General features: G+C 36.1%; 1 protein-coding gene across 1 annotated transcript; it reads right to left on the bottom strand.

The window, feature by feature from the left end:
- Positions 1–5,076: 5,076 nt before the first annotated feature.
- On the bottom strand, positions 5,077–27,259 carry LOC131156709 (uncharacterized). The gene is made up of 7 exons (XM_058110595.1): positions 26,929–27,259; positions 15,904–15,961; positions 15,525–15,830; positions 15,405–15,453; positions 15,236–15,330; positions 14,252–14,376; positions 5,077–5,460 (listed from the first exon to the last, which is right to left on the bottom strand). Exons 1-7 carry the CDS (start codon positions 27,072–27,074, stop codon positions 5,400–5,402), a joined length of 840 nt encoding a protein of 279 aa, XP_057966578.1. The 5' UTR covers positions 27,075–27,259; the 3' UTR covers positions 5,077–5,399.
- Between the last annotated feature and the right edge of the window lie 11 nt (positions 27,260–27,270).

Below are 27,270 nucleotides of genomic sequence, written 5' to 3'. Positions count from 1 at the left end.
CAACGTATAAATAAACTCATGCCACACAATTTTCGTGTTAAAAATATTTTCCTAAATAGAAATTAATGGTGTAAAATACCCGAGGGGTTTAGAACATTTCTTAATTCAAAAATAATTGTAAGTATATTAAATATAAAACTAGTATACTTAAATATGCGTAAAAACAAATTCAAGAGAATTTTATGAAACTAACTAACGTAATCAAAATTTACTTACAAATAAACTCGAGTATGAATTTTAAATAAAAATCTAATATAATCAAATTTACTTACCTCTTACTTAATCTTGTGCTACGATCACAATGAATATCTTTTAAAAAAATGAAATCGGAAAGAGTGGGTGAGTGAGAATTTTAATTATACCAAAAATTCTCCTTCTACCACTAATTCTTTCACTCACTAATCATTCTCTTCCTTTGAAAATTTTTTGTCAAAAATGAATGTTGATAGCTTCCTATTTATAGGAAAATTTTGGAAAAGAAAATTGAATTTATAAAAGTATGAGGAAAGCGGTGAAATTATAATTTTTTAAAATTAAGGAATGGGCATGAGTTAGGTATAAAATAGGGATGGAGGTCATGTGAGAGTGCTTGCCACCACTCTCATTTAATTAATTAATTTATTTATTTAATTATTTCTTTGTTTTTAATTTTTTAAGATTATTATTATTATTATTAAGCCATGTTTTAGTTTTTTTTTTAAGAATTAAATTTGAAAACTCATGTGAGCCTCACATGATCTTGTGGGTCCCACACAACTTCGAGATCCAAGTGGATCCTACATAACTCCAATAGTTTTCACACGATTTTATGAACCCTACATAGTTTCAGGACTCGAGCCCACACAACTTCGGAACTCATATGAGCCCCACATGATCTTGTGGGCCACACAGCTTCGAGACCCAAGTGAGTCATAGGCAACATAAATAGTCTTTATATGATTTTATGAGTCCTACATAACTTTGGGACTCATGTGGACCCCACACGACTTCGGGACTTATGTGGGCCCCCGCACAATCTTGTGGGCCCCGCATAGAACACCTATATTGTTATTATTATTATTATTATTATTATTATTATTATTATTATTATTATTATTATTATTATGTATTTCTACAAATTATGTCTATCAAAACATTATTTTATATATATGTACTTACACATGTACAAATAGTATTTATCATATTTATCCTATGAAATTCCATTTTAATCATGCCTACCTCTAGGGAGCGACTAAGTCGCAATGGTCTTTGAGCACTCGCTAAGATAATGTCTTTTTTAGACATCAAACATGGAATCAAAAATCTTACAGAAAAGCACTTCTGTATTGATATTAACTTAATGACCATTTTTATTATTTTTTTATTATTAGTATGCTTTAATCGTATATATATTTCTGGGTCATCACAAATCAAGTTGTATTGTGATAATAAAGTAGTTATTCACATTACATCTAATCTAGTTTTCCAGGAGCGAACAATGCATATAGAGATCGATTGCCATCTTGTACGAGAGAATATCCAAAACCAAGTTATTCAAACTATTCACATACCCACAAGTGAGCAGCCTGCAGATTTATTCACAAAAGCACTTGGACCCACACAATTCAACCATTTACTGAACAAGTTGAGTATGATCACTATCCACTCCAACTTGAGAGGGAGTGTTGAGGATTGCACAACTCATTCCACCTAAACTTTCCAAATATAACTGCATTAACCCCCATAATTGTAGATAATTATATTTATTCCAGAAGATTAGTTTTCATTATATTTATAATCTCATTTAATTGTAATTATTTCTTGTAAATATAAATATAACAATCCACACCCACGTTGAAGTGTCGTGGTTTCTCAAAATATTCACAACATCTTGTGCAACACCCTCCTTTAAACCTTGTTTGCATGAATTTCTTAGCTCATCAAATATTAAGGTTGCAAAAAGAAAAAATAAAATATATGTATACATGGACGCATAATTTCCACTTTTGCTTGACCCCTTTTGAGCCAATTTGATTTATTCTTTTGGCTATTCCATAATTATCGCTTGAATTCCTACTAGTTTTCATGTAAATATTTTAGACTAGATGTAAGATTAGAAAGAGTGTTTTGCTACTAAAGAAAAAGAAGAAGAAAAAAAAGAAGAAAAGGATTAGGTAATTCGTTATCACCACCTTCTTTTTGTTCACTTTTAGTTAGCTTCAACAACTTATTTGATATTCTCAATGATGTCAAATCCAAGATAATAATATGTTCATAAATTTGGATAAAAACAACTAAGATCCTATGCTCCAAAATAAGAGGTCATGACAATCCTTTACAATTTGTTCAAGTCATCAGTGGACAAGATGGACGACATAAATTTTTACAAAGGCAAATAAGACCCCATATTGTAAGATGAAACATCATGACAATCTTCGAAAAGCTTTCTAGCAAGAATCAAATGAAATGGAGGTAAAGAGTTCCCCTTTCATGTAAGTGTGTGTGTGTGTGTGTGTGTGTGTGAGAGAGAGAGAGAGAGAGAGAGAGAGAGAGAGAGAGAGAGAGAGGAGAGAATGGAAACTAAACCCCACAACATTGCAATTGATAAGAAACATTGAAATTTGTCTTACTCAACAAGATGTAATTCGTTATCACCACCTTCTTTTTGTTCACTTTTAGTTAGCTTCAACAACTTATTTGATATTCTCAATGATGTCAAATCTAAGATAATAATATGTTCATAAATTTGGATAAAAACAACTAAGATCCTATGCTCCAAAATAAGAGGTCATGACAATCCTTTACAATTTGTTCAAGTCATCAGTGGACAAGATGGACGACATAAATTTTTACAAAGGCAAATAAGACCCCATATTGTAAGATGAAACATCATGACAATCTTCGAAAAGCTTTCTAGCAAGAATCAAATGAAATGGAGGTAAAGAGTTCCCCTTTCATGTAAGTGTGTGTGTGTGTGTGTGTGAGAGAGAGAGAGAGAGGAGAGGATGGAAACTAAACCCCACAACATTGCAATTGATAAGAAACATTGAAATTTGTCTTACTCAACAAGAATAACTTTTTGAGACATGAATTTTGAGTTTCAAGCTTCCGTTGAAATAAAAGAGTTTAAAAGTATTTTTATGAACCTCAAACACAAATGAGAAAATGAATTTTCGAGTTTTAAGCCCAAAGCTCATGTGACAAGAGAACCCCTTTTGAGCCTTGTGCTCATGCTAATGGGAAAATGAAATCTGAACCCTAAAGGGAGTTTGGGACCTTGTTCGTAAATGGATGGGGATGACTAGATGCATGACTTCTCTGAAAGCTGCTCTTAAATGGATGCACAAAGAAGCAAAGGGCACACGTGTTCAGTCTGTGGCTAAGAAAATCTATCTAGCAGCTAAGGTGAATCACATTTGACATTTTCGAAATAAAAAGAAAATTGAAAAATAGATCATCTTACCTGAAGCTGGGTTCAAAGTGATACAGATTCACACATAAAGAACACTCATTTTTCTACTGGTTGGGGGACTAGTCACATTGAAGATTGTCTGTAAGGTACTGTTTCCTGCAGTGCTGATTGAGCTGATTTGGGGTGATGAGCACTACATCCTGCCTACAGTACTGTGCTCTGATTGCTGGGTTACAGTGGGGATGATACCGTTTGAGTTTGGGTTGTAGGGGCTGTGTTTGTCTCATATTCTGGGAATATAGTTGGTTACAGAGTTGACTTCCCACAGCTTCAGATTTTCGTATTTCTGAATTTGCAGCTTCAGGTTTTGGGTTGGTTTTTGGAGTCTGTTGGACTGTGCTGTGGTGGTCTTCCTGCTGATACATTTCTACAGGTCTTGGTACTGCAGCTTTGATTTTGGTGCTGATTGTGCTGTTTGGGGTGATGTTCACTACCTGTCATTAAATGGTGGCTTCAGCTGATTTAAAAATACAGTTCTGATTGTGCTATGAGCCATTTGCTGCTCTGATTTTTCTGTTTCTGCAGCTTCCTTGATGGTTTTCCTTTATCAACATGGATCTCTTTCTGAAGGTGGCTTGAGCAGTTTTGATGGTACCTCTTTGTGCCTTTTAAGTGTTACTTATTTTTTATGCCTTCGACTGTTAGATTAATTTTTGAAGGCCTTTGTGCCACTGGGATGCTCAGATTGAGTGTAATTGCTTTTTTGTGTTGTTTGGGAGCCTTTGCTTCCCTTCTCTTGGTATGCCCAGAATTTATGTGCATATCCATTTTGATCAATATATTTTATATTTATCGATCAAATAATAATAAAACAATTTTGGAGCCTAAGTTCACACTAGAAAAGAACATGAATTTTGAATAGGAGCACGTACACAAACATAAAAAATGATATTTAAACTCCAAGCTCCTACAAAATAAAAGGAAGTTTGAGTTGTAAACATGGTTTTAAATTCTGGTAGCGGGTAAGGTAACGTAACGGTAACGAGAAGCAAGAGTAACTGATGTTCTATATTTTTCAACTTAAGTCTTGTCTTTTCTAGCTATTTTATATTTGTAACATTCACTACTTCCGCTTCCCGTTACACTCGTTACCATTACGTTACTCTACCCGCTACCGCAATTTAAAATCATAGAACTTAAATATCACGTTACTAATATTATCAAAATAAAATATTTTCCTAACAAGTTAATATTTTCAAACTATTAATTAATGCATTTCTTGCGAGCATTTAAAGAAATGGTAAATTTTGCATCATTGTCATCCTCATTATAGAAAAAGTGAAGAAAAAGTCAAAAATAAAATAATGTTTTTTGTGTAAGAGTCTTGCAGCGGTTACATAATAGCCGTAGCAGCCTTTTCATAACGGTCGCGGCCCGTAACGGCTGATACAGCCGTAATTTTTCTTCCCACCGATTTCGCGGTGTGTAATCTTTATCAGTAACCCAAAAAACCATTACGAAACAATCGCGACCGTTATTTAAAATCATGGTTGTATGCATATATATTAAGTCCTAAGCTTAGCAAAAACAATTTTGAGCCCTCAATACCAGCAATAAAATGAAATTGAAATCTTGAACGCCAAAGCAATAATTTTTTTGCCCCAGGCACTCGTAAAAAAAGAAACTTGAACCTTGAACAAATATGTGATAAGCTAAGAAATTGGATTCAAACAACCTCTTTTGTTAGAAAATAGCATCCATCAAGAATACAGAACTGAAATCAAGTCTGAGAGAGAAGGAGAGAGAGACATGTTGGTCAGCGAATGAGGCTGGACCTAACTCATGGTAATGCTTTCAGTTAGCTTCAGCAAAATGCTGCAAGAACTGATTCCATGTCAACCACGCAAAAGCTAAGTAATGGTACACAGCTGCAGAACCTAAGCATGTGGAACAGAGCGCTCGTCTACAAATGGATGGTAAATGAATATTGAGTGGGATGACGGCCTTTTCACTCTTCTGGTGCTGAAGCGTTGGAAGTTAGGCCCTTGATTACATGTCGACATTGAAACCTAAGAAGCAAGAGAGAGAGAGAGAGAGAGAGAGAGAGAGAGAGAGAGAGAAACTTTCACTTAAAACTGTATGAGCCACTAAAACACAGTTAGGGCCCTCACCTTTTGGTATTGCTACGAATCTACATACTGAACAGCAAAAGAAAAATTAGCACCCAGAGTGCCCAGCCCTTCAAGAAATAAGTCAATATTTAAAAAAAAAAAATTGGACTAAAACAATTTGAACAAATTCTGGGCATTACAAATGATGCAATGCTTGGTAATTGCTATGAAAATGCATGAAATGCGAAACTAGACTAATAAAAAATTTGAAATACAGTGAACAGTGCTAATTAATTAATATTTAGTGCTTTGTGGGCATTGAACAGTATTTGAACTAATTGTGAGGATTTTTCAAGAAAGATATGTTGTAATATGTGACTCATATATTGAGTGGAACACATGTACAAAGAAAACATAGTGAGAAAAATAGAGAAGCCGGTTTGCAAAGGAAACCATCGACGGTTTTGCAGAGTTGTATCGACGGAGTCAGACTCATGAAGAAACCATCAACGGTTTGGCAAAAACCATCGACAATGACATCAACGGTTTGGTCTCGAGAATAAACAATTGACAATATGTCTGAAGCTATCAACGGTTTTGCTCAATTACTCGGAGGAAGAAAGCCAGCAATAAGATTTCACAAGGTAAAGAGCTTGTGGTGAAGGGTAATCAGGAACGTGGGAGAAGCAAGTTCCAGAGCAGATAGTGTAATAATAAATCTCGGTTTCAGTCATAGAAAAAGGACATACGGTGTTTTAAGTGCGGAAAAAAGGGACACATAAAACTAGATTCTTCATAGAAGGGGAATGCAAAAAATCAAAAGGGCTTGTTGGCCTTACAAGGCTTAACATCTTGTTTTGATGCTAACAAACAAGTAGAACTTAACATGCTTTGTTTAAGTGATGTATTTTCAGGACTCAATGATGAATGCAAGATTAAAGAATTCATGAAAGCTTGTACTTCAAAGAATGATCATTATATCAAGCTTGAGGCATGGATTAAAACTTGAAGATCATGAGAGCATTGATATTAAAGAAAAAACTTCAAGAATGAAAGCCCAAGTGATCAACATGGAAAGCTCAAAGAAAGATGAAGCAAGCATAAAGACCTCAAGGAATTCAAGGATTGAAAATTTGAAAGAGTCTAGGAAATTTCATGTAAGTACTTCAAAGAATTTCAATATGGATGCATGAAACTTTTAAGTTAATTTCTTGGACCTAGATACCTTTGAACATACTTGGAAAATATTTTTATAAGGTCAAAGATTATTTCAAAAAGATTAGAATCATTTTTGAAATTAAAAGCACCAAAAAGAGGATTTTCCAAATGCTGTCAATTTTTCTACATCCGCATTGAGGTGCATTTTTCTCTATCAAAAACTCCTTATTTTAAAATGTGTTCAACATGAAAGTTGTAGGATTTTCTCTTAACTTTCATTTGACACCAAGAACGTCAAATTTGGAGTTACACAGAAAAAGTTATGATCAAATGACTGAAGGGTACTCGAAGCTGACAGCTTGACAGACAACTGTCAAGAACTGGACAATTGACTGCCAGTGCACTTCGAGGCATCTGTGTGGATTTGGACAGCCGACTGCCACCTTTCTACCCCTTTAATTTAACTGGACAGACGACTACCAAAAATGGACAATCATCTATCACGCGGCTGTTTTGAATTTTTTCATAACGGTCAAATTTTTAAATGAGGTTGCTTGGGGCTCAAACTTCGTGGAAACTTGAGGAATACTTCAAGCCACTTGGGAATCAAGTTACATACTTTTAAAGTCTATAAATAAGCCTCAAAGATCATTGAATCAATGGAACAAAGAATTCAATTTAGCAAAAATTCAAAATCTCTCTTAATTGCTCTCAAATTTTCAAGGCTCTTTCTTGCTCTCAAGCTCACATATTGTGCACGAACTCAACTGAGTTTTAGCTGATCTTCTTCCACCGGAATTGTGCAAATTCTAAATCTTTCAATCATTGAAAGAATAAATCGGTGATATACTTCATTGAGTTTCAAGTTAATTTTCATATTGTTAATTACTTTGAAGTATGTTATAGTTCTGAATTATTGTACTAATCAGCTCTTTGAAGAGTAAAATTTTTGTACACATATTGTGGTTGTATTTTTTGTAAGATTGACAATTCCAAGGATTGTTTGAATCGTTGGCTAAGCAAGAGGATATTGCTTAAAGAGGCGAACTCTAATCTAGTTAAGGAGTGACCGGACGAGGGGATATCGTTTGGAGAAGGCGGGCTCTAGCCTTAACCAAGGAGTGTTGTAAAGGTATTGTTCCGCCCGTTAAAGGAACAGGTTTAGTGAATCCTTTGGTGGTTTGCCAAAGGCAAGGACGTACGCTGGGTATAAGTCGAACCTCGTAAAAATCTCTGTCTCACTCTCTCTTTCCCTACTCTTTATTTTCAGTACATATTTAAATTGCGAGGATGGTTTAAATTGGAAATCATATATACTACGTATATTTGGAAATCAAGTAAAATTGAAGTCTGATTTTGATTTGGGTTGCAGAAACTAAAAGGAGTACATTACTTGGTTAACTGCCCATGGATAAATTAACTGAGAGTTTAGTTGAGTTCTAAATATTGAAAAGAGTGTAAATATTGTGTTGATTGGATGTTGTATTGCACATCATATTGAAGAAGCAAAACAATCAATACAGGACTTTATATCAGCAAGTAAAAATTTTATATATACAGGGCTTATATAAACAAACAAATTATTTAAAGTGTTGCAAGTAACTTATGCTTGGCAAATCATTTGGTTGTTCGTTTTTAAATTGTGAAATGATTGGCTTGGTTACTTGAATGATTGGTTTGGTTGAATGAATGATTACTTGTTTGGCCAAGCAATACTGTTGTTGATCGGATAAAAGAATCTAAGTTCTTTTGTGATTAAAGCGTTAAACAAACAAGTCAAGAATTGTTTAAAAGAAATAAAAGAAGTTTAAGAATTCTCAAAAGGAATTAAAAGAAAGTTTTAAAATCCAATTCACCCCCCCTCTTGGGACTACACCTTACTTTTCAGGGTTCATCAAAATCTGCGAATGTAGTGGAAGGAGACTCAGAGAGCGGTAATGGTGATATGCTTTCTGTTTCATCGGGTTCAGATCATCTCACGGATTCTTGGATCCTAGATTCGGCATGTTCTTATCACATAACACCAAATAAAGATTGGTTCATCACCTATGGGTCTGTAAATTTTAGTTCTGTTCTGATGGGAAAAGATGCTTCATGCAAAATTGTTGGAATAGGGAATATCATAATTAAAATGTTTGATGGTGTTGTGAGAATGTTATGCAATGTTAGGCATATACCGGATCTACGAAAGAATTTGATTTCATTAGACACTTTAGATTGTAATAGGCTTAGTTACAAGTCTAAAAGTGGGGTAATGAATGTTTTTAAAGGCGTCTTAATGATGATAAAGGGACAGAAATTATCAAGAAACATCTATGCACTGCTGGGTACCACAGTTGTAGGTGGAGTTGCAACTGCAGAGTCTAAGTAAGATAATACTGTCTTGTGGCATATGCAATTAGGGCATATGGGTGAGCGTGGGATGATGAAGTTTTATAAAAGAAATCTTTAAAGGGTGTCAAAACATACAGACTGAATTTCTGTAGGTATTGTGTTCTTGGAATACAGAATAGGGTGCAATTCAAGATAGTCATACACAAGACAGATGGGATTCTCAACTATATTCATTCAAATGTTTGGGGGTCAGTAAGGGTAGCATCACAGGGAGGACATATGTATTTCGTGAGTTTTATCGATGATTACTCATGAAAGGTCTGGGTATACTTCATGCGACACAAGTCATAGACGTTTAACAAGTTCAAATTGTGGAAAGCTGAGGTGAAAAATCAGACCGAAAGAAAGATTAAATGCCTCAGGTCAGACAATGGAATTGAGTACGCTAATTCGAGGTTCATGGAGTTGTGCGAGCACTATGGCATAAGGATACACTTCATAGTATATAAGAGACCACAACAGAATTGTGTGGTGAAAAGGATGAACCAAACTATAATTGAAAAAGTTTGGTGTCTCAAGTTGAATGCAGGGCTTGCAAAGAACTTTTGAGCAGAGGCAAAGAGTATGGCACGTTTCTTTATTAACAGATCACCAAGGGCATGCATCACTAGATGGAAAAGTTGCAAAGGAGATGTGGACAAACAGCGCGGTAGACTACTCTGGTTTGAGAGTGTCTGGATAATTGGATGTCCAACCTCTTTGCACGTTTCTAGTTAGGAGAGATCGAAACTTGATATAAAGTTTAGATGGTGTACCTTTTTGGGGTATCAGAAAAGTGTGAAAGGGTTCGAGCTATAGGATCCAAAGGCAAACAAGGTGGTGATCAGTAGAGACGTGGTTTTTTATGAGAAAGTCATGTTGCAGCGTAATCAAGAGGAAGAAGAGAAAAAGGTGTCAAAAAAATACAGCAGCAATGAGCATGTGGTCAGGTGGAGTTAGAGACTTAGGGCAGAGATGACAATGTTCAGAATGCAAGGAGTTCTAACTTGGGAGACCAGTAGCATCACAGTATAGCTATACACAAACCCAGACACACTATCAGGCCACCGCCAAGTATGGATTTGATGATCTGGTTTCTTATGCCCTCATTACTAGTAGTAAGGATCCTACTACTTTTCAAGAGGCCATGCACAGCCAAGAGAAAAGTAGATGGATGGGTGCTATGGTGAAGGAGATGAAGTCACTGCATAAGAACCAAACGTGGGAGTTGGTGGAGCTCCCCGAAGGGAAGAGCGAGATAGGATGCAAATGAGTGTATAGAAAGAAAGAAACGGTATCAGAAAAAGGAGAGAAGCTCAAGGCTCGGTTAGTAGCAAGGGGTTACTCACAAAGGAAAGGGGTTGATTATGATAAGATCTTATCCCCTGTGGTCAAACACACTTCCATCAGGATAGTGTTGGGATTGGTGGCACATTTCGATATGCATTTGGAGCAGATGAACGTAAAGACAGCATTTTTCCATGGTGATTTGGAGGAATTAATTTACATGGTACAGCTAGAAGGGTTTAGTCAACCTGGACAGGAACACTTAGTATGTAAACTGAGAAAATCACTTTATAAGCTAAAGCAGTCTTCAAGACAGTGGTACAAACGTTTTGACTCCTACATGATTCAGATTGACTACAAGAAGCGTGAGTATGATTGCTATGTTTATGTAAAGATTCTTAATAATGGTTCACTTATTTTTCAATTGCTTTATGTGGATGACATGTTGATTGCTACGAAAAGTATGACTGAGGTTAATCAATTGAAAAATATCTTGAGCAAAGAGTTTGACATGAAAGATTTGGGTGCAGCCAAGAAGATTCTTAGGCAGGAGATTAGTAGGGACAAAGTTACAAGGAGATTGTGGTTATCTCAAAGCAGCTATGTTGAAAGGGTGTTGGAGAGGTTTAGCATGGATAATGCAAAATCGGTAAGTACGCCATTGGCGAATCATTTTAGATTGTCTACCACTTAGTGCCCAAAGACGGATGATGATGTTCGTGACATGTCAAAGGTCTCATATGTTAGTGTAGTGGGGTGCTTGATGTATGCTATGGTATGTACAAGACTGGATCTGGCACAAGCTATCAGTGTGGTAAGCAAGTTTCTTTCAAATCCAGGTCAACAGCATTGGGATGCATTCAAGTGGATTTTCAGATACTTAAAGGGTACTACAGACTATGTCATCATGTTCGGCGAGCAATAGAGTGATCCTTCAGTTGTGGGATATGTGGATGCAAACTATACAGAGGACTTGGATGACAGGAGGTCTACAACAGGGTATGTGTTCACCCTTATAGGAGAGCCTATTTGTTAGAGGTCAATGGTACAGTCTCCAATTGCACTATCTACAACCGAGTTGGAGTATATAGCAATGGCTGAAACTAACAAGAAAGCATTGTGGCTCACAAGATTGATCAAGGAGTTGGGTATTCAGCAAGGTAGAGTTCAGCTGCGTTGTGATAGTCAAAGTGTCATTTATTTGACAAAAAACCAAGTGTATCATGTGAGGACCAAGCATATAAATGTGATGTTTCATAGGATCCGGGAATTGGTTTCATCTAGTGAATTCTTGCTTCAAAAAGTTCACACTTCTGAGAATGCAACATACATATTGACAAAGTTTGTTACCACGGATAAGCTCAAGCATTGCTTGAACTTAATCAACGTCTCCAGATGCTAAATGGAGGCATCCCAACCTATTGTCCCAGGTGGAGCTACAGGTTATGTTTTTCGTTTTCCTCCTAAGGGGTATATATTCGTCAAGGTAGAGATTGTTACAATATGTAGCTCATATATTGAGTGGAACACATGTACAAAGAAAACATGGTGAGAAAAATAGAGAAGCTAGTTTGTAGAGGAAATCGTTGACAGTCTTGCAAAGTTGCATTGATGGAGTTAGGCTCAGAAAGAAGTCGTCGACGGTTTGGCAAAGACCATTGACGGTTACATCAACGGTTTGGTCTCAAGAATAAACCGTCAACGATATGTCTAAAACAATTGACAATTTTCGCTCGGTTACGCAGCGCTATTTTTTGAATTTTGAATTGGAAAGTTGAATAGGTTGGGATTTTGGAGAGAAAACCTCTGGTGGGTTGAAGAGGGCTAGCATATATACAATTGTTGTAACCCTTGTTTGACAAGATAGTGAAAATTACAGTCATTTGCTCCCATGGACGTAGGCATTGTCGAACCATATTAATCCTCTGTATCATTGTTTTATTGCTTTCATATAATCTGTGTGATTATGTTTTCGTATTATTCCTCATTGGTTGTTGCATTGTATGATCGGTTTCCGCACGCTACGCATTTATTTGCATGACAAGATATTTCTTCACCCAAACTAAAATTTTAAATTTTGATTTAGACTATAATTTTGAGGCTTTCAAAGTTCAATTTTGATGTCAGTTCAATCTTTATTTTCTAAAAAAATGATGAAAATTAGTAGTAAGGCTTGAAACTTCTTATGAACTTTAGAAACTGCTAATAGACATAAACATAATAATACAAAATCTAGAACTGAAACATCATAAATAGTGTATCAGTGACAGTTATGTGGCATATAAGTTATTATTCATATCCTTCTTGTGATAATCTTTATTTTCAATAAGAAAAGGAAAAAATTTCAATTTGGGTTGCAATCAAACTCAATTTCAAGGAAATGTTATTAAGAGAGGCTTATGTTAGATTTCTCGTGGTCCAAAATAGGGGAGGGGTAAAGGGATCATCTTGTTAGTTGGGATAAGGTTTGGTATAAAGGGGGTTTGGGCCTTGGGAATGTTGTGCCTAAACACACTTACTCAGTGGAAAATGGTTATGGAGGTTCCCTTGTAGGTTCACTTCTTACAGAACAAGGCTATTTGGAACATGTATTACATTGAAATGGTTGGGACCATATGCTTGCAAGTCTTTGGAAGTTTATTTCACATGTTCATTTTCTTCCACCCTCTCCTTGCAGTTTTGATTTGGAAATGGAAATCTCATTCGTTTTTCAAGACAATAGGGTGGGTGGGAGTTGTTGGACTCGTGCAGAATGATTCAAGGATTTGGATCAGAGATGGTTGTGTTTCTTTTACCATGAAAATCTTTTCTTTCTCAATTGTTGAAAAGTGAAAACCAGGGACTCTCCTTTACATTTTAAAATTTTCACTGGCCTAAGGTTCCTTTAAAATCAAGGCTTTCATGTAGACTTTTGGCTCTTAATAGGCTTAATATTAATGATTTGCAGGAGGCCCCATAAGGCTGTCAATCCGAATATTTATATCATGTGTTTAAAGTGGTGATCATTTGTTCGCCACACAAGGGTAGCTGACCAGCTATGGGCTATATGTTCAGTTTCTAACAATGAAGTGGTGATTCCGTAGATTGTTAACACTTTCCTGTTGGTTTGGAATAGAGTTTTTGGGATGAGCAAGGGTAGTTTTGTGGAGACGTACCTTTTGGAATACAAGGATTTTCACTGGCAATTTGACTCCCTCACTTGGTTATGGTATAGGGTTCTTTCCATTTCTTTCTTGGCACATTCTTTGGGTTTAGGGAGTTTTGTTGTCTAATCTTTTGGATTTCTTTTGGGTTTTCAGAGGGATTCAAGGAGGAACTATCTGTAAATTCCTTTCTTTTCTTTAGGAGGATGTCTTATCCTCTGCTCATTGTAATTCTCTTTGCTGTTAATGAAGTTCTTTTCTATAAAAATAAATAAATAAATAAATAAATAAATAAAGGAAATGTTGTTCCATAGTCAAGTTTTCAAATTTTTTTTGCTGAATGTCAAGATTTCAGTAAATTTCAGACGATTCATCGAAATTTCAACAGAAATTTGGTAAGAAAAAAATTGATTGCAATTTTGATTCCAATAGTGGTGGAAAGTGGAAATTCTGACAATTTGTCTCATGGAAATTTTAAGATCATGACATCCAAACAAAACAATCAGATTGATAAGGCCATCAATGCCTTTTTTTGTCCTTGTGTGAATGTGTGTGTGTGTCTTGCCCCTTTTTTTAAATTGGATATGACATTACCTTGTTCTTATATTTTATATATGTTCTACACGAGAAGAACAAGAACACTGTCACCTTATAAATGAACTGGCAGCAAATTGGCAGCTAAACCAGGAACAGCACTTTTTTTTCCCTCATCAGCAACTCAAAAACCACACACACATACATATTATATTGAGGAGGGGGGGGTGGCTACATCAAAAACTGTCACATACCAGATCAAATCATTTGAAGCAGAATCAGTCAAAGCGATTGAACTAGCAGTCCAAGAATCATTATGTGAAGCATCTTTCTCATCATATTGGGTTCTGCACTTGAATTGCAATCTAAAGGGCACTATCTGTAACGTAATATACAAATTAAATTGTTATTCTTCTATAATTAAAAGTAATATGAAAAACAAATATATCAATATTAATGCATGGGGTCCCTTATTTAAGGAAGCCCCAACATACATTCATTAAAGAGAGGAAAGAATGCCCAACTGCTGCAAAAAAACAGATGGCGGCAGTACAAACAAGCCATGGTTTATGCATCCATCTATGTGGTTTAGGTGGCCATTTTAAACTTAATGATTTGACCATATCATCACCCCTATTCAATAATCATGTCATCATAGACCTTTTTATAGAGCCAAAATCAAACATCAAATGACAATTGTTAATGTAGATTAGGGTTTTTTTCTTCTAAAACCAAAAAATAAATAAATAAATAAATGAATGTAAGATAACAATCCTGGAACTGTAAAGCTTTGAGATGCAACACACCAGAGCAATAGTGGCACTGCTTGCCCACCCAGCTGAGTTTTGATTATATTCACATAAATTTAACCCTCGGCTAAATAATTTGCATGAGCCTTGCCCTGACTTAGTGATTTACTGAGAAAATGCAATTCATATTTATGCCCCCACAGTGGAGAGAGAATCTTGCCAGGATCCATATCTAAGATCCTCCTTCCCAAACAACATATTTATGCCCCAAAAGAATATGAGAACCTCACCAGAATACATACCTAAGATCCCCCACCCCATACAACAATACAACATTCAATAAACCATACCCTTATTTCTTGACTATATCAAGGAATCAGGAGACAATCCTCCAAGACATTTCATAGTGAGAATGTTCAAGAGAAAAAAAATAAACACACTAATAAAATAGTAAAACTGTAGCTAATGCATGTGAAAATTTCTTGTTACCTTTTTGTTGTATCTGAAATCACGCTTTGGAAGAAAATGTAGAGGCGAACTGAAAGAAGAGGGAGCTTTAACCAATAGGAACAGCTTACTAGGGCCTAAGAGATAATGGAAACAATCCTTCAAGATACAGAAAATTAACATTTATTTTATATAGACATGCTGAAATTACCTGCATATGTGTTGGATCCTGCACCTATTGAGATTAATGCTCGAATGGCCTGACCATAACCATGAAATCAGACCTCATAAAATGCTGTTTAAATTGAAAATAAGCATAGGATCAACAAACCTTTCTTGACATTGCTTCTGCCACTTTGCTTTTAGTAAAACCACATGCACCTCCAGTAACAATGCTTCCATGTGAGAAGCACATCTCATACACATGTTGGGGTCTTATTGGACTGGCACCAAGAACCAAGATGACTCCCTGGATATCGGGAATCTCACTAATCACTAGTTGCAGAGCAGTTTGGACACTAGAAACTGTCTTCATTAACTTCTCTAGTCTTCTAATACCTTGTTTGAGCTCTCTCATTTTCCCAGCATGCTTTCTTCGAGAAGATGCCTTAGCTTCAGTTTGTGTAAGTACCATTTCCTAAAAATGAAAATTCTCAGGGTTCAGAAATTAAGCATACATAATGCCAAGTACCTTTGCTCCACTAACGCACCAATTCTTGATACTCTGCATGTAGCGTGTCGAATTCGAGACTAATATCTTGCAATATGCTGCAGGAAGAAAAGAAAAAACTAATTTCACAGTTCATTTTAGTCATTTATAAATACATACATAACAACTGCTTTAGTCAAAAACCAATTTTACAATCTATCATAAGAACTACTTTGAGTGTAGAAAACTGCAGAATCTTTTGGTGACAATATAAAAGTTAGATAAAGTATATGCTACGAATGAAGGGGTAATGATTTCATAGAGATCTCAGGATACTAACACTTGCAATTTAAGAAAAAAGATCAGAGACTATGTTTCAATTTGAAAAAACAGGTCAATGCCCATGTCATGATCATATAACCAAATAAATAATATACATAGTATGATCAGACAGGATCACAAAACAAACCGTGACTACTAGTGTCAAAGTCAAGAAATCTTTTGGAAAAACTGACCATTCTCAGTTCATCCCTTTCTCATTATAAAGGCAAATCGCCAATCTTAACAAGGAAAGTAGTAATAGTCAATCTTTAAAAGGAAAGTAGATAATATGCTATACAAAGGAAAGTCTAACGTATTCCTAATATTCAGCATCTATGCATGGTAAATATATTGTGCACATCTAATATTAATAGCTAAATTATATATGGTAACATCCCCCCTCAAATTGATGCTAGTACGTCAACTAGCAACAATTTGCCAACAAGGAATTGATGCTGCTGTCAAGTCATGGCTTTGGTGAAGACATCAGCCACTTAAAGATCAGACGAAATGTAAGGAAGAGATATCACCCGACTCTCCAAAGTGTCTCGGATAGAATGACAATCAATCTCAATATGCTTAGAGACCTGGAAAATAGAAATAATAAGAAAAATAGAAGAAAAGAGGAAAATGGGTTGGTGAGGACAAAACCAGCGACGATTTTTTGGAGTACTAAGAAAACCGTCAACGGTTATATAGTTACCGCAGCCGAGTAAAAAGGGTAAACAGTGAAACCGGTAAGGTTAAAGACAAAACTGTCAACGGTTTTCGCCAGAAACAAAGTACCATAAAAGGGGCTGCAAGTCATTTTTCTTGTAAAAATTTCAAAACCCTCACTCTCTCTCCTGCAGCTGCGAACACCCCCTCTCTCTCCTCATTTTCTCACTCTAAACTCGCTCCATCGACGATCAGACTCCGTATTTTAGGCCTAGCGGCGATCCTCGTCAATTTGACCGGAGCAGAATTATGTTTTGAGGATCCCTGGCACCACTCCAAAGTTGAGGTAAGGGTGTTAAATGTGGGTATTTGATTTATTAAATGAAGAATATGGGTTTAGAGATATTTAAATGATTATAATTGTGAGGTTAAAGTTGATTGAATTGGGAAAAATGTGAATTTTAGGGTTTTGGTGCGAACGCCGCACGCACAGGTTTTAGGATCCCTGCGGGCGTTTCCTAAGGAAATGAGGTAAGAGTAATAAATAGTTGAATGTTTGATGTTTCATTGATTAAATGGAGTATGTGGGTTCGGGAAATGTGAATGTGTTATTATTCTGGGGAATAAATAATTTCAGGGTTTTTGAGCTCTGAACGTTGCGGCTGGGAGTATAGAATTTTAGCAGGCCTCTCGATAATCAGGTAAAGGGAATAAGTTAAGCCAGTTAATTTCGAGAATTTTATCAATTAAAGTATAACATGTGTTTATGGGATTTGAATTTTACATCTATTTTATGTTTGTGAAAATTCAAAAATTTGGGTTAAAGTAAGTTTTACAAATGCTATATATTATTTTTATATAGTAGGAAAATATAGTTTTTCCCATACAGGTTATAGTATAAAAGTTTCACATAAATTGTGTGGCATGAGAAATATCAGATATAGTACAGAGATTTAATATAGAATTTTATACAGCTGGTATCAAACCATAATACTATAGCTTTTTCAGAACCATGATTATATACAACTTTTACAGAACCATGATTATATACAACTTTTACAGAACCATGAATATATATAGCTTTTACAGAACCATGATTATATATAGGCTTTATAGATCCATGATGTTATACAGTTATTACAGAATCATGGTATACAGTTTATACAAAATCATGGTAAAACAGTAATACACAATAATAGTATTATACAGTATCAGAACCCAGATGGACCAGAGCAGATTACAGAGCACGGTATCGTAGCTATACAGTATAGATAGTGCAACCACACATCTCAGATAGAGTGTGGAATTGACAGTCGATTGTGCCTAGAGGAGAGACAAAGGCTCCCTGGCAGTCAAGTCTAGGTTGAGGAGGTCAATCATACTACAGAGGTTTATAGTTTGACTTAGCCTGGTAGGCCAGTCAGAGTTAAGTCCAGCACACGAGCCGCACAACCCCGAGGTTAATTCATGCATATAGTTATCCATTTAGGGAAGCTTTCACAGTTATATAAATAAATGTATATAGTTTTAGAGAGAACAGGAACTATCTACTACGGTTAAAAGTATGTTCAAATAGAAAGCTTATTTTAAAAGGCATAGGCATGAGTTATGATATGTTTTACTTTGAAATGTTATTACAGTTATAGTTAAATTAATAATTCTATTATTCAAGTAAAACTCATTTGCCACACACTGATTGTAATTTATTTTGTCTTACTGAGAGGTGTCTCACCCCAAAATTCCAAACATTTCAGGTGATCCAGATAGACGTGCGGAGTGACCTCCGAGATAAAAGGGACTTTAGTACTATCGCCCTAGCTACAGGGTCAATTTTTGAGTTGGGGGTTGTATTTTTGGGTATGCACTAGGACTTTGGGTTTCTTTGGGAGATGTATATGTATATTTTGGGTAATACTGAAACTCTGGTATTGTAAATAAGGTTAAAGTGTTTTTATGTTTTTCGCTGCATAGATGATATGTTTTATAACAGGTATCCTCGGTACCACTTTGGGTCTGAGACATTATAGTGAATAGTATTATGGGAATCAAAGTAATAGTATATTATATATATATATATATATATATATATAAATAAAATAAAAATGCTAATAATATATATATATAAATAAAATAAAAATGCTAATAATTTTGGGATCGTTACAGGTGTGTTCATGGAAGACAGGATCGTTTGCAATCTAAATAGCGCTAGTGTTATCGGCATGAAGAGGGGTAGAATTAGTCAGAGGAAACCCAAGCTTCTCCAGAAGACCCCATAACCATACAATTTCATAACAAGCACTAGACATGGCAAAATACTCAGCCTTAGTAGATGATTTAGATACACAATCTTGTTTCTTACATTTCCACAAAATTAAGGCATCACCTAAAAACAAACACCAACCCGTAGTTAGATCGATGCGTATCCAAACACCCAGCCCAATCTGCATCACTATAGGCAACAAGTTGAAGAGATGAGCCTGTAGGAAAGAATAACCCACGAGTAGGTGTCCCTCGAAGATAGAGGATAATGCGACGAACTACAGCAAGATGAAGATGCCAAGGAGAAGACATAAACTAGCTAACCTGATGAACAACATAGGAGATATCCGGTCGAGTAGTGGTCAAGTAGATAAGACTCCCAAACAGGCGCCGATAGAGAGTAGGATCATCCAAAAGATCCTCTTCATCCTTTTTGTATTTGACTTTGAAAAGTAAGGTGTAGTCCCAAGAGGGGGGTGAATTGGGTTTTAAAAGTTTCTTTTAACTCCTTTTATAGATTCTCAACTTAATGTAAGTTTAGTACTTAAATAAGGATAATTTGAATTACAATATCAACTAGAAATCAATATTCACTTTTAAAACTTTAAGAATGAGTAGATCAATTTGATCTTACAGTAATGTTAATTAACACACAACTAATAAATTGATTCAATCAACACAAACCAATGATTCACAATGTAATGCTTTCAGCTTTTGAATAATTCAATCCTCTCAACAAGATAACCAAAACAAGATTCACACTAAAGAATGAATTTAGAAAAGCTTACAAAATTCAGCGATTGAGTAACTCAAAGTAGAGTTTGATAAAAGCCATGTTTTAATGAAGCACAATTGAAAATTTCAACACTCTTCCAAAACTCAGATTTTAAATAAACTTTCAATTAATGAGTCTTGAGCATTAATCAATCAACGTACTCTCTTACGGTTTCAGCAAAAAGTATTGATCAACCAACATACTCCTGTTTGGTTTCCATCCCAAAGTCAAATTAATTTTTAGTTTATTTAATATCCAATCCACACAATTTTTAGATTTGAAATTAACAACTACGAGGTTATATATGTGCAGAAAATTAAAGAGAGTTTAGGGAAAGAGAGTGAGACCGAGTTTTTTACGAGGCTCGACTTATACCTAGCCTACGTCCTCGCCTTAGGCAACACCACCTAAGGATTCCACTATAACGTTCCTTTACGGGCGGAACAAACCGTTATAATCCCTCCTTTAGGGTGGAGCCCCCTCTCCAAGCGATACTCTACGCTCGGTACAACAATTCAACCAACCTTGAACCGTCAAAAACTACAAGAGAAATAAGAAACAATTTGGTGTACAATGACACTCTCAAAAGAGTAGATTAGTACAATTTTAAGCACAGGGTATACTTCAAGGTAAATATCAATATGCAATGAAATTGAAGCTCAAAGTAAACTTATCACCGGTATGATCTTTCTATGATTGAAAGATTCAGAATTTATGCTCAATTTCGGTGTGAGAATTTCAGCAAAAACTCAGTAAAGAATATCAGCAAGATCTGAGCAAGATGTGAGTAACATAGCCATTGAGAATTGAGAGCACTTGAGAGTTTTAAATTGCTAAATAATTTCTTGGTGATTTAAAATCTTTGCCTTGGGGGCTATATATAGAGTTTAAAAAGTGTATTCCTTGTTCCCCAAGTTTACTTAGAGTGTTTCCCAAGTTTGCACGAAGTTTAGAGCCCAAGAAACCAAATTTAGAAACTTTCCCGCACTGATCTTTTAAAAAGTTTCGAATGGCAGTCGCCTATATTAAAAGGGTCAGGCGCCTGTTTAGTTCAAATCCAGTTTTATTTAAAAAGCCAGTGTACAGTCAATCACCTGGCAAGACAAAGTCAGTCGCCTCAATTGTCAAGGTCAAGCACCTACCAAGTTAAGTTGAGGTGTCTGACACCCTTCTGTCTGCCAATCTTAAAAAACATAAAAAGGTCAGTCGCCTAAGCATTTAAAAAACTTATTTTTTAAGACTTTTATTTCAAAAACTCTTTTTGCTCTTTGGGCCTTTTAATTTATAACTTTGAAAAACATTTTTCAAGGTCTTAAAAATAGGTCTCTAGGTCTTTATTATTCCTAAAGAGCTTCAATACATTCATATTGATCTTTAAATTGAAGTACTTACATAAGACTTCCTTAAAGACTCTAAAACGTTCAATTATTGAAGTCTTCATGTATGTCCTTGTTTGGAGTTCTTCTTGTCTTGAGCTTCAACATTCTTTGAGCTTTCATAGTATTTGTCAAACTTTGAGCTTTCATAAGATTTGTCAAACTTTGAGCTTTCATAATATTTGTCAAACTTTGATCTAAGCTTTGTTTGAATCACTTGTTTGTAGGTTTACAATGTGCTCTTGTGATTACTTGATATTGAACTTTCTAATACTTGATTCCTGAAACATCACCACTTTAAAAGCATATTAAATTCCCTTGATTTGTTATCATCAAAATAAGATTTTAAGCCTTGTAAGGCCAATAGACATTTACCTCTATAGGAGTATCAACAGAAGAGGTATCCTCCAAACCAGCCAACATGATAAGATCTTGAATATACTTATGCTGGTTTAAGAAAAAACCAGAGGCCCAATGATGAACTTCCAGTCCCAAGAAGTATGTGAGCTGGCCAACATCTTTCATATGGAAAGTTGCATGCAACAGCTTCCGAAGCTTAGTAATCAAACCACGGTCAGTTCCAGTAATGATGATATCATCCACATAAACCAAGAGAAGGATTATACCCACCCCAGACTTGTGGAAGAAAAGAGAAGAATCATGGAGACTTTGTATAAATATGAAGGTAAGAAGTGGACTACGAAACTTCTCAAACCAAGCCCAGGGAGCCTGCTTGAGCCTATACAGAGAACGCCTTAGCTTACAAACAACATGAGGAGAGAAAGTCGTCATATCAGAGGGAAGCTTCATGTAGATCTCTTCTTGGAGATCACCATGATGAAAGGCGTTCTTCACATCCATCTAATGCAGTTGCCACAACTGTGAAGCAGCAATAGCTAAGATGGTTCGAACCATTGTCATTTTGGCAACAAGAGCAAATGTTTCCTCTTAATCAACCCTATATTCCTATTTGTTACCTAGAGCGACAAGGCGAGCTTTGTACTAGTCCAAAGAGCCATCAAAAAGAAGCTTGATAAAGAAAACCCATTTGCTCCCAATAGGTTTGACTATAGGAGGACAAGGAACAATATCCCAATTGTGATTTTCCTCAAGTGCTTGAAGTTTTGTTTGTATTGCATTTTGCCAACACTTATGTTCCATGGCTTGTTTGTAGCAAGAGGGAATGGAAATAGAGGATAAAGTAGCAAGAAGAGAAATAGGAGAGAAGAAACCATACCAATCAGGGGCTCAAGAAGGACGAGTAGATCAGTGAAGAGTGGTGGAAGCAGGAGCAAGATCAAGCACCAGGTCAAGATCTTGAGGTGGCATAGAGGAAGTGGAATTAGACTCCTATCGACTACGTCTTTCATATACGAAACTAGGTTTAAACCTTTCCAAAATTGTCGGGGAATCAGAAAAGCTAGGCAAAAGAGATAAAGACGCAGATGGTAGCTCAATATGAGATGGAAAGAAATATTGTTTTTCAAAGAAAACAACATTCCTAGAAACTCACAAACGACGAGCATAAGGATCATAACAAACATTACCTTTTTGAGGGATAGCATAACCAAGAAAAGCACACTTAACAGGCTAAGCAGTAAGTTTATGTCGTTCATAAGCAGGGAGATGTACAAAACAAACACAACCAAATGTACAAAGATTAGAATATGAAGGAGAATGACCAAACAACTTAAAGAGAGGAGAAAACTTGATTTAACGTAGCAGAGGGTAAGCAATTGATCAAATGAACCGAAGTAGAATGCACTTCACACCAAAAACGAGGAGGAACAGATGATTCAAGTAAATGGTTCTTACCACATCAAGAAGGTGACAATTTTTCCGCTCAACAACAATGTTTTGTTGCGGTGTCGAAGGACAAAACCGCTGAGAGATGATCCCTTTGCTTCGAAGGAAGTCCTGAAACTCATTAGACATGTATTCTCCTCCAAAATCATATCGCAAGATCTTGATGTTGGCAGAGAAATGAGTCTTAAGAAGTGCAAGGACGTGCTTAAATACTGAGAAACTTCTACCTTAGTCCATAGAAAGTAAACCCAAGTAAAACGACTAAAGTCATCAATGAAAGTAACAAAGTACTTATAATGCGCATGAGAAACAATAGGTGCAATTCCCCAAACATCACTATGAATAATATCAAACATTGTGAGGCACGAGATGCATGATGAGGAAAAGGTAGAGCTTTACTTTTGCCAAGTTTGCATGTTGTACCAAAGGAAATATCAAGAGAAGAACACGTTGTATTTCCCAACAAACCAGAATTAAATAAAGTACGAAGTACATCTGAGTTTTGGTGGCCTAGACGTCTATGCCACATCTTATTTCCAGGACTAGCAAAATTACATGCAAAAGAAAGTAGAGGATAACTAGGAATAATTGTGGAAGGAAAAAGGTGTAGAGGAAAGAGTCATCCCACTTTAGGCCCCTCCACGATCATCTTCCCAGACACTTGATCCTGCACAACACAACCAAAACGAGAGAAATGAACATTACAATTGTTATCAACCAAGTGACCAACAAAAAGAAGATTTGTGGAGAGGTCAGGAGATACAAAAACATCAGTTAAGGAAGATGAAAAATCATCGACAACATGAATAGGCAAAGAACTGCCATTAGCAGTGTTAATTATCATATTTCCATCATAATTTCGGATATTGGGAAGAGGAACAATAGAATTGGTCATATGGCTAGAGGCTCCAAATTTAAAATACCATGGTTTAGAAGAAACGTTAGGATTACCAGAGCGTCCAAAAGCAGAAAAAGCAGAAAGGATCATCCGTGGTACCATTTCAGGAGTGAGTGTATTCGCGTTTGCTAAGGTTGTAGGAGTAGGAATAACTTGCGAGGTAGCAAGCAATGCAACAGAACTAGAGGCACCAGCGGAGGCATGATAAGCAATACCTTGCTTCCTTTTAGGGCAAATGGGACAAGCGGAGATGACATGCCCCTGTTTCTTGCAGTTACAAAACTTCTAGGGACAATCTTGAGCAATATGACCAAAGGCTTTACAAATATAGCACTGGACAGAACGCATGTCTCGACCCTTATTCCTCCCTTGTGCTACATAAGCCATAGTAACAGGGGCACTGACAATAGTCTGACATTCCATGGTAGCCTGAGTTACGATACACTGCTCCTCATGAAGAATTTCACTCAAACAAGCATCTAGAGATGGTACCGGATGACATTCATCAGATTAGAACGTGCAATTTCAAAGTCGAAACATAGCTTCATCAAGAATTGATCTCTTTTGCTTGTTTCATGCACTGCTTGAACAACAGAGAGAGCTGCAGTGGGAACATTAGCATAAACAATGTCTGAATAGGCCAACCCAAAGATTTTGAAAACCAGAAAAATATTCCTCAATAGAGAGACTTCCCTATGTGAAATTAGCCATCTCATACTATATTTGAAAATGCCGAGCCGTGTTGTCTTGATTATAAACCTTATGCAGATAATTCCACATGTTAGCGGCAATTTTATAAGGCCTCAAATTGAGAACAAGGTGAAGCTCAACCCAGCAAAGGATCCAGGTTATAACCCGAGCATCCTTGATTACCCATTTAGACAGAGCCTTGCCATCTCAAGGTGCAGGATCACTCCCATCAATATGACCCCACAAGTCTTTCCCTTTGACAAACAATTGAAACTGAAACTCCCAAACAAAATAATTTTTGCCAGTAAAACGGAGCCCGAAAGACTCGCTAGAAGACATGATTTAACCAAGGGAAATACCAGAAATCACAAAAAAAAAAAAAAAAAAAAATCCACCCATAACAAAAACACCAATCTCCTAGGAGTTCCACAAAGAATATTCCACAAAAATTCAACACCTAGAACCCACAAAGAAGTTGCCGAAGATGCCAACAAACAAGAAATCTTAGCACCCACGAAGAGACAAAAAATCCCAGCACCAAAAAATACAAAGGACTGAAAACCCACAAACTAAAAAATATTCCACAAACTCACCAACCAAGTGCCGAAATCCACAAGAGCAGCAACAGAAAGCACCAAAACCACCAACATAAATCACTTAAATACCAAAACACAAACCCCCAATCTGAGGAAAAAATTTGAGAAATAGGTAAGAAACTAGAAACCTGCTCTGATACCATGTCAAAGTCAAGAAATCTTTTGGAAAAACTGACCATTCTCGGTTCAGCCCTTTCTCATTATAAAGGCAAATCGCCAATCTTTACAAGGAAAGTAGATATTATGCTATACAAAGGAAAGTATAACGTATTCCTAATATTCAGCATCTATACATGGTAAATATATTGTGTACATCTACTATTAATAGCTAAATTATATACAATAACAACTAGCTCATTTAATAACGTAAATAAACTAGACTCGGCTGTAATTATTCATTGACTAAATAAACTTGCAAATTAAATAATATTTGAGCTGATTTGACTAGTTAATACATGAAATAAGAACTAATTAGAGTTTCATTTGAGGTGCCATTTCATAATATATGCAGATGTCAAGTAGCAGCAAAGAGAAGGAACAAATGATGTTAAGGAGCGAGATAATCCCATAAGGTAACCACCCAACTATTCAAATCTCTTTTCTTTATGACATCTTAGAATCAAAATATTAAACATATTACCCTCAGGATTATTGCAAACTTCAGTAGAAAGCTCCTGCTACATAGTATAAATTCAACCAAACGTGAAGGGGTAGAACAAAATAACATGTCCATTTGGTATGGCTGTCTATTGAGAGTGATATAGTAGTGCAAAATTATTCATAGGTTAGTGTTTAACAAAGGCATTGATAAATCACGTTCAAGTTGTAATTGATTTTGATCCCAAGTTCACTTTGGAACGAAAATTAGTTGTGTCCATAGCTCATTTTCAATCAAAGATAACTTCCCAAATAAAATGTTGTATGCAAGCTAAGACAATTTTACACGGTGAAATCAATTTATTCCAAGGCTGCCCCAAATGCCTACGTGTGGAAGCAACAATACCAAATAGCGACTGATTTAAAGATTTCAGCATACCAAGTTTCTCCTCTCTGAAAGACGAACCCATGAAGGGAACCAAATAGCTGCTGAAGTTTAATTCATTGTACAATATAAACTGGTTGAAATTCCTTTCCCGTATGATTTACCCAGAGAAAAAAAAAATCCAATCTTTCAGCGGTTGGGCCTCAGGAGGGAAAATTCCAAATCTAAAAACAGGGAATACATTAACGCAATGAACCTGCTGCTTCCAAAGCTGAAACATTTAAGAAACAATGCGTTCTCAGAAGTTCTTGATGATTCTCTTTCGAGACATCGAAGTGATCAAAACCAAGTGGAAATAAATTTTCACCGCTTGAAGTTGTAAGGGACGCAAAATTTATGCAAGGACATGAAGACGACTAATTTGTGCACATCAAAAACAGATTTTGATCACAAATTACACCAAAATCAAAACAATATCCATGTTACAGTCCAAAGCCAAGAATACCTCGCAATTAACGGAAAAAACACATTTTGATCACAAATAACCTTAAAATCTAAACATCCATTCGAGAATGTGACGCTAGGAAAAACTGAAAGATTAACGAGAAGGAATTACTGGCATTCATCAACAAAAATGACTTAGAAGCGTTCATGTTTCATCAAACACCTATTTAACTGCCACATAAAAAATGCAAAACAGAAAAAGAGAATAGGACGAGAACTGACGAAGGGATCTGCTGGTGCATGTAAAGGACAAATCCTACAACGTTTGTAACGACATGGAAGATCGCAGAGCTATCAAAGGAGTCTATGGGTGCCTTGATCTCTGTGAACTCCATCTCCGATCTTCCTTCTCCTTCGTTTCCTTCCATCTCTTATTTCCGACCAAAGCAGCTTTCACAGAGAGAGAGAGAGAGAGAGAGAGAGAGAGAGAGAGAGAGAGGGAGAGAAGACGCAGAAGAAGAAGAAATCGAGCCAAAAACGATTTTTCAAAATTTAGGGCAAAGTTGTAAAATTCGTTCATTGTTTCGGAAGCAAAGATTTATTGAGGAGCAACATTCGTTTATG

Source organism: Malania oleifera, chromosome 5 (genome assembly GCF_029873635.1).
Source record: "Malania oleifera isolate guangnan ecotype guangnan chromosome 5, ASM2987363v1, whole genome shotgun sequence".
Lineage (NCBI taxonomy): Eukaryota > Viridiplantae > Streptophyta > Magnoliopsida > Santalales > Ximeniaceae > Malania > Malania oleifera.
Note: the sequence above shows the minus strand (reverse complement) of the source record. Positions and strands in the feature narration are given on the sequence as shown.

Coding starts and splice junctions, on each gene's coding strand:
- LOC131156709 (XM_058110595.1), bottom strand. CDS start 27,074: ATGGAAGGAAACGAAGGAGAAGGAAGATCGGAGATGGAGTTCACAGAG. Junction 15,962..26,928: donor ATGCACCAGCAGATCCCTTC/GTCAGTTCTCGT, acceptor TTCTTCCTGCAG/CATATTGCAAGATATTAGTC. Junction 15,331..15,404: donor AGGATCCAACACATATGCAG/GTAATTTCAGCA, acceptor ATTATCTCTTAG/GCCCTAGTAAGCTGTTCCTA.